The sequence below is a fragment of the Sinocyclocheilus grahami genome, unplaced genomic scaffold, assembly GCF_001515645.1.
Source record: "Sinocyclocheilus grahami isolate Dianchi unplaced genomic scaffold, SAMN03320097.WGS_v1.1 scaffold102.1, whole genome shotgun sequence".
NCBI classification, from domain to species: Eukaryota; Metazoa; Chordata; class Actinopteri; order Cypriniformes; family Cyprinidae; genus Sinocyclocheilus; species Sinocyclocheilus grahami.
The window spans coordinates 1,925,270-1,937,645 of NW_015505281.1; the positions used below are offsets into that span (position 1 = coordinate 1,925,270).

General features: G+C 40.0%; 1 protein-coding gene across 1 annotated transcript in view; it reads right to left on the reverse strand.

Moving 5' to 3' along the window:
* Positions 1–5,514: 5,514 nt before the first annotated feature.
* kdm3b (lysine (K)-specific demethylase 3B) overlaps positions 5,515–12,376 on the reverse strand; it is a 35,147-nt gene continuing 28,285 nt past the window's right edge. The window contains exons 20-24 of the mRNA XM_016276479.1: positions 11,855–11,878; positions 8,380–8,519; positions 8,059–8,235; positions 6,564–6,698; positions 5,515–6,436 (exon numbers count right to left, since the gene is read on the reverse strand). Coding sequence (XP_016131965.1) covers positions 6,356–6,436; positions 6,564–6,698; positions 8,059–8,235; positions 8,380–8,519; positions 11,855–11,878 — 557 coding nt within the window. The 3' untranslated portion in view covers positions 5,515–6,355. The remainder of the gene's footprint in view (positions 6,437–6,563; positions 6,699–8,058; positions 8,236–8,379; positions 8,520–11,854; positions 11,879–12,376) is intronic.

A 12,376-nucleotide genomic window follows, 5' to 3' on the forward strand; every position in this document is an offset into this window, starting at 1 on the left:
ATTTCTCTGATCACAAATGCAGACATGGTTTTATGTTTACGCGGCGCGGCGCCATGCAATGCAACGCAACGCATAAAAAGACAGTATAAGTCATTATAATCAGTAATTATGTCCCCACTGCACGCAAAAAATGCCTCGTTTGTAATGGGTTTTAATGTTTTTGTCTCGTCGCTCCGGCCGGGACAAGGCATCACAGTATGGTGAGGGGCGTAACATTTCCGTCACACGCTTGAGGTATTCGGCCAATCACAACGCACTGGATAGATGGCCAATCAGAGTACACCTCGCTTTCAGACCGATGAGCTTTGTAAGAATCTACGCGTTTCAGAAAGGCAGGGCATAGAGGAGAAACAATAATGTACAGTATGTGGAAAATAATGTGTTTTTTTAACTTTAAACCGCATAAACACATTTCATTACACCAAATACACAAAACAATGTTCTTTTTAGCAGCATCATATGACCCCTTTAATCATTTACACACATCACATTATACAAATGCATACAAAGGAGTTTTTCCACTACAAGTGATAAATGTTTTAATAACGATAATTTGAAGAAGTTTAGTAGTTCAAGATTTCAAGTAGGCCTAACCAAAAGTAACACCTGAATGAAGAATTAATATGCAATATATTATAGCCTAGATATTAGTTGATTAAAGCAAGCTTTTGGTTGATATTGCTGTCTTTAGAACAGACTTCTCTGCAGGACGTCTTCTGTGCTGTAGAGCAGTGCTTCCCAACCGGGGAGCCGTGTAAAAAATACTTTTTTAAAGATTTTTAAATTGCTAACATGTTCAAAAAAAGCATCTATTGTATAATATCCATTTCTGATGTCGCCAATAATTAGAGATGCACTGAAATTTCGGCTGCTGAAAATGAGTTCACCGCTCAGGATTCACTTTCACGTGATGTGACTCTGTATTATCTGCTCTATGCGTGTGTGCGCTCCGCTCAGTCGCTCCACTCGTATACCGTTCATGCTCATCGGAACAGCAAAGTCCACTCAATAATTGAGCCGACAGGAAACATTGATGTAGTACAGTATTGTTTCTGTCTGCAATAGTCCTACTGTGCTGTAACAAGGTGTGGTAAATGGGCAACTCTGGTAACCCTGCCCTCTCATTCATTGATCTGCTAACCGTTATGTTATGCTCACGTGTCCTCTGATAGTAATGGCTTTCTAGGATTAAACATTATTTGGATATAATTGGTAAAAAAACAACAACAACAACTAAATCCCTTAAAGGGGTCATATGATGCATTTTCAAGTTTTCCTTTCTCTTTGGAGTGTTACAAGCTGATTGTGCATAGATAAGATCCCTGAAGTTGCAAAGACTAAAGTCTCAAAACTCAAAGAGATATTATTGATCAAAGTTGAGACTCTGCCACGCCCCCCTAAAACGGCTCGTTCCAACACGCCCCCACATATCTACCTCACTATGTGGAAATATTAGCATAATGCCGCCCAAATGTGCACGCAAAGAAAGAAGGCGTGGTTTCAGTAACTGCAGTTAGTGTTGAAGCAGCATGTCAGGGAGACGCTGTGTGTTTCTAGGCGAAAGCAAAAGCACTTTATTTGGCCTTCCGGAAGTAGATGCATTTAGGAATCTTTAAGATGACTTACAACAGAACAGCAATGCATTTTATGGACGACCGTTTCGTGAACCTAGGAGAGGAGGTCATTCTGACTTTGCTATGACAATCTGGCACTTCTGAATCAGCTACTGTTTTGTTATTAGTTTAAGTTTTGCGCATCGTGTGTGCATGCGTGCATGCGTGCGCGCATGTGTGTGAGAGAGAGAGAGAGCGAGAGCGACCAGCTTCATCACTGTGTCTGTAACGCGACTCTGTTCCCCTTTCGAATTATTTATTCAATTCAAAGTTTGAAATCAAGCTATCTTGTGCTACTGCAACAAAATTACCCCTCTGTAAAATCAAAAATACACTGAGTGAGCAAAACTATGTGAGATAGCTAGTTATAATGCTAATTAAACAATGTTTACATATAAATAAAAGCCTACATGAAAATCTGTCAAATAAATTGGTCTCTTCATTAGAAATTAGCCTACTGATTGCCACTATTGATGGACAAAGAAATGTATAATATTAAAAATATCTGTATTAGAGTATATTCTGCCGTTCCTCCCTGCTGTACCGAATATCTATACTTTTCAAGGTATCATATCGAAGTTAGAAATTCAAATATTGTGACAGCCACAAATTTGTTAAAATTTCCAAAGGGTGCCGCGACTAAAAAATGCGGGACGTCCAGCCTCAAGATCAGGACAGTCCGTCAGTCCTTCACATCTGAGACATCTGGACTGTGACGAGATCACGAGGAGGAGGGTGAGTTTACTGTCATAACCCAAAATATAACACAACCTCTAAAGGAAGGTTTGTTTTAAATCATATAGCTGCAACTGCGGTAATATTTCTTTTCTTTTTTCCCCCCATAATTTTAAACTATTTTAGTTTTACACCATTTAGCTTTTTTGCAGTTCACTTAAATAGACTTGAAGTGCGACAACTTAATTTTAAAAATGTACTTACCAATGTTTTGTATCAATGTATAATAATATGACTATAAAATAAAACTAAAACTATAATTATATTGTAATAGGGACCCTTCAAAGACAGCCTCCTTCCCCAACTTCTCGCCGATGGCATACATCCAGAAAATTAGTGAAATTCACAGCGAAGACAGAAAACGAGTCGTACCTCAGCCTTGTAAGTAGACTGCTCTCATCTCATCTCCTCTCATTTACTTGTTTCAATTGATAAGATCTTAGATTCATGTAAAACACAGAGTACAGATATTTCAATAGAACAGACTGAGCTGAATGTTTATTTGAGAAACTGCTTCCATCTGACCATCATAAAGCAATCTTTCTTCTAGCCTGACCATCCCAGTCCAGTTCCTCTAGAGGTGGCTTTGACAGTCAAGGCCAATCAAGGCCCCCGCTGTGGCCACATCATAGAGCTGCTGGACTGCAGGAGCATCCCGACCAGTACATCATGGTCTTAGAGCGGCCCTCGCCCTGCCCTGCGTGGACATTACGGCGAGCTCTTCAGTGAGGCGCTGGTGCTTCATTTCATGCGGCAGGTGATTGACGCTGCAGTCGTTTGCTCTTCCATCGGGACATCAAGATGTCCAACCTCCTGTTCAACACAGAGACCGTGGAGGTCAAACTGATCGATTTCGGTGTTGGGGACCTCCTGAAGAGCTCACCCAACATCACCTTCAGTGGCATGTATTCTCTCTCAAACATGTAGTTTGGGACTTTAACTCTAGTGACCAGTTACAGCATGTCTTAATCCGACGAGACACAGCGAGATATTAACAATGCACTTACAACATTCTCAGAAGAAGAAAAGCCAGAGGAAAGTGAGAAAACTGGTAAAGCAAACTTAGACATGTGACAAACTCTTTCCTCCAGGGACAGCAAATTTCTGTCCTCTGGGGTACTTTGAGAAGGGTGAGTACTGCGGGAAGAAGGCGACGGTGTAGTCGCTGTGTGTGCTGCTGTTTATCATGATGACCAACCGTTATCCGTACAGCAGCGATATAAAACTGATAGATGCTGTTTGGATCGAGCCCGGCCTCTCAGATGGTAAGAACTTCATTACAACAGAGAACAATTGCAATTCGTAATGTTAATCATGCAAAACCAAGGCTTTATAAATAATGGCCTTATGGATAATGCAGGAATCTCTCACTTGTTTGAGAGGTGTGAAGTTGAAGGAAATAATCAGAAATTTCTCTCATTTGTCTGCACAGAATGCAGAGGGTTCATCTGGAGGAGATGCTCTCCCATGACCGGTTCAAGGTTTAAGACAAGCTAAAATGATTTTGAAGGTTTATAGCCATTGGTTTATTTTTCGGCTTTATTTTGGGTTTGGTTTGAATATCAGCATATGGGCATTAACTTCTTAATGTTACTTTTCAATAACCATCTGCTACATTATGAAGTATGTTTGTGTAATTTGTATAATTTCTAATTGTGTTTCAGGTCCTGGTGAAGAGGGTCAGTCTTGTGTCTGGAGGACTGAGACAGGTGCCCCCTCCATCTCTCCAGCTTTAGCGTCTTGCGGGGCTGGCAGGCCTCTGTTGTGTCTGATCCAAAAGTTCCTGCCACGGACAAATGAGTCCTAAAGAAATCAAAGGCACTTTAGAAAACAATGTGAATGCTGCTGCTCCAGAATCTGCTGAGATCAGAGAGGTCAGAGTCACAGGCACAACAGAGGTCACTCCACAAGGTACCTTTCCAGAGCTTCTTGTCCCAGCCTGAGGTTTTCTGCTGCTGTTGCAAACCCTGAAGAGGTTTCTGACATGATTGACCGGGTCACACTGATGCCCGTCCTGTCCACTACAAAGGTTCCTCTCATTATGGGAAAGAACAGCAAAGTAGTTCCAGTCAAGGCTGTCCCAGTGTTTGCGGTCGTAGCCTCAGCCAGAGCTGGTGTTCAAGGCTGCTTCAGTCCCAGAGCTCCTCTCTCAACCTCCCTGCTCCCAGACGTTCCTGCTAAAGCTGCTCTGGTCCAAGAGGATTCTGTCACAGCTGCATCAGAGGATCCTCCCACTACCCCTGTGTTTCCTCCATAAACACATTACACCTGTGAGCCACATTAAAATTACTTTGTGTTTATGAAAATGACTAAATTTGTTGTTTTTATAGGAAAACATATGATAATCTGGAAATATTAGCCACTCCTTCAGTTCTAGAGGTCAGCATTCTGAGCGTCTCTAACTGCAGTATGGTAAAGGTGAGTGACTGGCCCAAACAGACTCACAGCCCCAGTGTTTCCTCCATAAACACATTACACCTGTGAGCCACATTAAAATTACTTTGTGTTTATGAAAATGACAAAATTTGTTGTTTTTATAGGAAAACATATGATAATCTGGAAATATTAGCCACTCCTTCAGTTCTAGAGGTCAGCATTCTGAGCATCTCTAACTGCAGTATGGTAAAGGTGAGTGACTGGCCCAAACAGACAGGATGCTCGCACTCTTGAGTTTTCTCAACACTGACCATTTAATGAAGATTAATCGCAAAGCCTTGCTTGGCGAGTCTATTCTCAGTTCCTCTCAGGATTGCATACACCAAGTGCATTTCTCACAAATGATTTACAGCCATGCCACTCCCTTTGTATCTTCTCTATTAGCTTTTTTTATTATGCTATATAATACTGTATATTAAAAGAGAAAAATTATTTTGTCTCATTTCATTTGCACAGCAATATATTCAGTCATGTCTGGCAACTGACAAATATGTATTCAGCATCATTGGAATATAATATAAACTTAATGTCTGTTGAATGCAGAAAAATATATTTTAAAGAATGTGTGTAACTAAACAGTTGCTGGCACCCATTGACTACCACAGAATTGTTTTTACATACATGCGAACATGTAAGTTGGTAAAGCAGACTGAACAGACAGTTATTTCATAAACATGGATTACAGCCAAAATTCCCCTTTTGCACCAAGAAAATCGATGTAAACAATATCTCAAAAGCTTTAATTTATTGCAGTGTCATCCATGAACCACAAAATGTCTTATAAAATAAAATAGTAAGCATTAAACGAATAGATAGCTAAGAAATACGCGGTGTAATTTTCAAACAACGGGGCCAGATAATTTCTTGTAAACCTTTATTTTGATACACACTGCTAAGATCAATATATATATTGGTACATATTAATGACAAGTAGTTCTGCAGAACCGGAATTGTTGATTCTCGAATGACGTTCCTCAAAGCCAGTCTAACGCTTGTTGTCAGTGAAATATTACCTAAAAGGTCATATTACAAAAAAAGCAAAGAACATGTTTTCATCAAAAAGACACTTAAAAATAAAAAACTTTGGTCTAGTCCCCTTCTGTGCTCTTATCCACCTCTCCTGAAGAAGTCGGTGGGAATCTTTTAATCAATTTACTTACTGTTGACCCCTATCTTAACTAAAAGCTCTCCTTCATTGAAGAGCACAAAATGAATGTTCTCGAAGAAGGAAACCCAGTGCTCATTTTTGTCTTTTCACAGAAGTCATGGAGAAACCTTGTTGTAGGCCTTTTAAATGATTCATGGCAGCTTATAAATCCCCAGCTCTCTGAACAGTCCAACAATTCTAAACGCTGAGAAAAAGAACAGACTTTTTAAATACAGAGAAAAGGATTCCAAAACTAAACAATGCTTTTGTAACACTGATGAAGCAGCATCTTCATCCTACCAAAACGCTGGGACGTTCCATTATAAACAGCTAGTTTTGGGAGCACACTGGCCTCATCCAAACCCAAATCTCACCCACCCCGAGACCAAATCTCTCTGTGACTCCTCTACTATCAGTTCAACAACTAAGAGCGGCCTAGTTTAGGCTCATGGGCTTTTAATGTTCCCACAGCATCCTTCACGGCATGGTAGATGATGTTCTTCACCTGTGAACGATGGAAATACAACATTAAATCAAGCATTTATGCTCACAGCTCACCGCAAAATCTTGACATTTTACTTTGGTGCTCCGCAGAAGAGTTACATCAGGTTTGGAATGACATCTAGAAATACCTGTAGCTTGTCTTCATGGTTAGTGTGAGTGGTGGAAAGGTGGCGGAACTCCTGCGTCAGTCTAAAACAGTGCTTCACGTGCTCAGGAGAAACAAAGTCCTCTGCGACCTTGATACAGCTGTACAGGTTGTGCACCTGGGAAAACCAAGATGAGAAAATGAGTATTTGTGTGTCAAGTAGGTAAAATGTAGTTAGAATGACCCAAAATTCAATATATAGCAGCAAAAATGCCCCTGTACGAGTTTTTGTCTTGTATTTCTATGATATAGTTAAGCAATATTATGAGCAAGTGCTGTCTTTCCGAAGTTCCGACTCATTGATTCATTTATTAAAGTCCCCATGAAATCGAAATGAAAGTTTTTTGGGTGTTAGTATCAATATGTTAGTCTTAAGGTTATCTATAAGGCAGTGTACTCCAAAACAGTGACAAAATTTGCATTTAGAAGATATAAGCATTCAAAGCTTGCAGTTCGTCACTTCCGCCAAAACGGCTCAACGATTTTTTTGACGTCACATCGTACTTCAGCTTCTCAACAAACTTTCTGTCCAATCAAATGCTCTCTAGAATCCGAAGCGTCCGCCCCCTACACTATAAAATAGACGCTGAAGCCGCGGCTGAAATCGGTCACTTGTCCACAGAATTAGTATTTTCTGTACAGTGAATGGCGCGTAGTGCACTATATAGGGGACTATGAACGATTCAAACAGTGTAAATATGCTTTCCATTGAGGAAAAAAAGAAGTCTGGTCACGCTAACCACCGCACCACACACACTCCAGAGACACGATAGCACGGAGGGGATCACATGCGCGAATCGGCGCAGACCACAAAATGTATCAGAGCTATTTGAATTCTACACAGAATGCTATATTTTACAGCAATATGGATGAGATTGTGGCTGGCATACCCTGTCAAATGCGGCTTTACGGAGCTCAACGGCTCTAAGCCCAAGCTGTGATATAAACGAACGCTGCTTGATATGTCCCACCCTGTCTTCCTGTTTCAGTTCAAATGACGTCAACACAGAGTAACGTGTTTGCGTGTTTCTAAGCCTTTCAGGGGACCTTTAAGGCAGTATATCTTGCTGCTACCAACTGGCAGTTTTGGATTAATCTTATAACAATAATTATTCAATTGTAAATGCAGTGTAAATATATCTAAATAATGCTTTAGGTGCAGCTTATGCAACTCTTCTGCAGTGAAAAATGCATTTTGTTTCTATTTATTTGATTTGATTGGTATCAGCCTATATAGTCCTTATAAAGGTAAAAAAAAAGCACCGGAAATCAATTTAAGGTGGCAAATATCAGCCCTTATTGAAAAGGTTCCAGTACAAAAAAACACACACTGTTAAATATCGTCTAATTATTGTTATCTACAAAATGCAAGAGTTATTATTGAGGTATTATTTTTCTGCATATTGCACACCCCTAGTGTCAAGTACACGATTTGGAAGTACTGAACTGTGATGGTGGACATCCTCTCAATAACCAACCTGATGTGGCGCTCCAGCTGGGATAAACACGGCATCTCCCAAAAACTGCACAATGGACCAGCCCTGGACTCCATACTCCTCGTACAGCCTGCGGCGCAGCGTCTGGTCCAAGTACCAGCTCTGGTCGTGGATAGGATCATGGTCTGGTGGGTTCTCCTGACCTTGTTCCTCTCCAACCTGCAATTAATAGGTGAAATGAACTTCAGACATTCATAGCGTTTTACAACACAGAAAGCAGAGAACACTGCCCAAATCTGAAACCTTGTCTTTATTTGGGATAAACTATTGCTAAAGCAATAATGGTCCAAGTCATCCTTTCACCTTGCGCAGGAGCTCGCGGATCTTCTCAGCGTCTTTGGCGGCGTAGATGTGCCAGAGAGCGCCAGGTTTCTCCTTTGCTTCATAGACTCTTCTCTTAGTCATGTCATCCACATCTCCCTCTTCAATGGTCTGCATCACCTCTACAGTAATAACAGGTCGGTCAGTAAACACACACACACACACACACAATCATAACTTGTGTAAACGTCTTTATCTTTTTCATTAAACTAGAGCTGAACTACTGATATTGATTGTTAGAGCCTCCTTTGTTTCTACACAGGGTTTCCAAGCATTGGGCAACTACACTATGACCATCAAAACAGAGAGTAGGTATTTCATATTTTAAAGTTTAATAACTGATTATAATTACTAAGCAATAGCGTGTATTTTTCCTGCTGTTTAGGACGGTCACAGACACAGATGTGACCAATCTCAGTGATGTCGGTCAGACAGGACATTTTATGAGTGGCATTGCAAGAAATAATCATTTATAGGACATTCAGTTACTCACTCAGGTGCAAAACACACTTAAGCATAAACTTAAACATCGAGCAACAGAGAAGGTTACGAAAGATTACAGAGATAGTTCACCCCAAAATTACAATTCTGTCATTAATTATAATTACTCACCATGATGTCGTTCCAAACCTGTAAGACCTCCGTTCATCTTCGGAACACAAATTAAGATATTTTTGATGCATTCTAGCTCTCGGACCCTCCATAGAGAGCAAGGATCCGAACACGATCAAGGCTCAGAAACGTAGCAAGGAGATCGTTAAAATAATCCATGTGACATCAGGGGTTCAACCGTAATTTTACAAAGCTACGAGAATACTTTTTGTGCGCAAAGAAAACAAAAATAACGACTTTATTCAACAATTATGTATGCAGATACGTCGTTTACGTTCAGATCAAAGCGTAAACAACGTAAACAGTGTATCCGCGTACGGTGCTGCTGACACAGAACAGCATACATTGTTTACATATGTGATACTCTTTAAAAAAAATAATAATAAATTGGCGCTACGGTGACGAATTGTTGAATAAAGTCGTTATTTTCGTTTTCTTTGCACACAAAAAGTATTCTCGTAGCTTCGTAAAATTACAGTTGAACCCCCGATGTCACATGGATTATTTGAACTATATTCTTCCTACGTTTCTGAGCCTTGATCGTGTTAGAATCCTTGCTGTCTATGGGAGGGTCAGAGAGCTTTCGCAATGCATCAAAAATATCTTGATTTGTGTTCCGAAGATGAACGGAGGTCTTACAGGTTTAGAACGACATGAGGGTGAGTTATTAATGACAGAATTTTCATTTTTGGGTGAACTATCCCCTTTAAGTACATGCAATGTGGGAAAATTGTTGGTCATTTGTGCAATTTCGCAATGTGTGGTATTGCCAATCTACCAAACACAAATAATGTTTTGACTTTTTGTCTTAAGAAGGAACTGGACAACAAGAAATTTGAGATTAATTGCAATGAAAATTTGAATCTATTGACAGCCCTAACTAATCAAGCAAGCAAACGGAGCAAAGAGGCTGAATAAGGGAGAAGGCAAGGATCAATCCTGCAGGGTTTGCTCAGGAGTTGTAAAAAGAATATACATCAAAAATATAATAATCACAATAAACTGCTCCAGTCTCCCAACACATTTTTGTATGGGGGAAAAATATGACCGCACAGATTCCTGGAATAAAAAAGGTGCCAAATTCCAATTCACGTTAAAAGAAGGAATGACAGGATATGAAGGTCCATCACCAACCACTGAAGAGCATGAAAAAAATGTGCTTTCCTATAGCAAATAAGAACCATTTAAAGGGGTCATAATGTTAACCTAAAGTTGAACTCCAAATGTTCAACAAATCAGTCTGATTGTGAAAGAATTGTTCAGTTTAAGTTATTAACTAGATTAACCAGTTAACTGAAACTAACTAGCTCAGAGTGATCCGTTTGATCCAGTTGCAGTGGTTCTCAAGTGAACAGCTCACTGGAAGGTCTGGGTCTGTTCCTGAGACGAAGGCTATAAACGGCTTCAGAAGACTTGGAATATAGTGCTACAAGGCCGTGACAAATTAAGCCAATGTTGGGCCGTCATTGAGTATCAGTTGGCCCAGTTTTGTGGCATCTTCTGCAACTTTAGCATTAGTCGGACCCCCGTCGGCAGCTTTTTGACAAGTTGAGCATGTTTAATCGGTGGCGAAGCCCATCAGTAAGAGAAATCACTGTTCAGCATAGTGACCCAGAGCACAAGAACAAAAAACTGAAGATGCTATCTCATCTGTGATGATTTTCACTGAACCTGTCTGGTGTAAAAATGGAATAGCAAACTGGTGTGCTTTGCTTACAGTGTGTATGTAATGTGCGCAGTCCTAGCTCTTCCGGTTTGTAGGGCTGTCAAATAAAAACTTCGAATTTCGAAAATGCGTCGGACTTAAAATAAAAATCCACATTGAATTGTAGGTGTGCGTTAAGGCAGCCTTCTCAGTGGCACACGAGATGTGATGACGATGTAATAGCATTTGAATGTTTTTGTTAGCCTATCCAGTTGAACCCACTAGATCCGGTGCTGCGGAGAAAATATTGCGGAAAACGAGAACATCTTGTTTACGTCAAAACTAAAACCAAGCCGGTCACACAGAACGCATATTTTGCACATTTTCTATCACCGTTGCAGCTGCATGTTTAGAAAGCTATGTAAAATTAATGTAAGTTAAACTTTTAAAAAACATGTCTCGAGACTTTATGGCGGGTTTTTTCCCCCCATCCCACTGCATCTCATGTTTTTAAATGAAGAAAGTACTCTGTGTGATTGGCTTTCGGCCCTTGTATTAAACTATGCATACATACATGATACTGTTTTGTTTATAGTTGTTTAAGCAACTTAATTATATTTGGTTTATAAACATTATGCACTTTTTCCACAGATAGTCATGTTATTTTATTACTTTGAATAAACGTGCACTGGTAATATTTTGCTCGTTGCGCCCTCTTGTGGCCTCCGGAGAAAAGCCAAAAGCTTTTTTCACCCTAACTGAAATGATGCCTTTTAAATTGGAATTTAATTCGAATATTGATAATAATCAAGTACAAAATTCGAATTTCGTTTTTCAGCCATTTTGACAGCCCTACCGGTTTCGTCTTCAAACAAACGCATGCAACTTTTATTTGAAAAGAACCAAAGAAATTGTGATTATATGACCCCTTTAAAATAACCATCAAAACATCTGAAGGGGCATCAACGCAGTGAGATGTAACAAAAAACACTATGGTCACTATGTTTCAGTGTCCTGGAAAACTCTGAATGGAGTTTACAAACTGGTGGACAAATTGGTATTTTATAATGAACCATCAACATAAATAATATTACCATTTAATGTACAGAGTAGCAAGAGATGGGATAAAGCAATGGGAGCGAAGAACAAGAGAGTGGGAGGGCATGCCTTAGGTGAGACAAATGAAAAAACTGCACAGACCTTTGAATCCAGCGAGGTCTGCTTCTGTGAATGAGAAATGGTGCCACAATCAAAAGTAGCAAGACCCCACGAGCACAGGCCATCCTAAAGGCCTTAACTGCGTCCGACTCACTGGAACTGTGAGCGGTTCGGACACTATAAGCCTGTAGCTGGATTGTTTGTTAAAGCTTATCATTTTTTTTAACTATGAGAAACCTCAGTCAGAGCACACGCCATATTTAATCGATACCAATGAAAATGCAGCTATAAGGGAAAGACATTCAATATGTCATACTGATCGACCTTTAGCTGTACGCCATCAAATTAAATACGGCTTCTGCGCTTACTAAGGTCTATAGGGTGCCATGTTGGCCTCTAAGAAACTACCTCTTAAGGGAGGCTTGCAATCATTATCCACTGATTTAGTTAGGGGTCTGAATACTTTTGCAAGGCACTGTATCCATTTTTTCTATATTAATGCCAGTTTCCTATCAAAAGATTTCATCTGTGGTTGGAATCTCTATCATTCAGACATTAACTAAT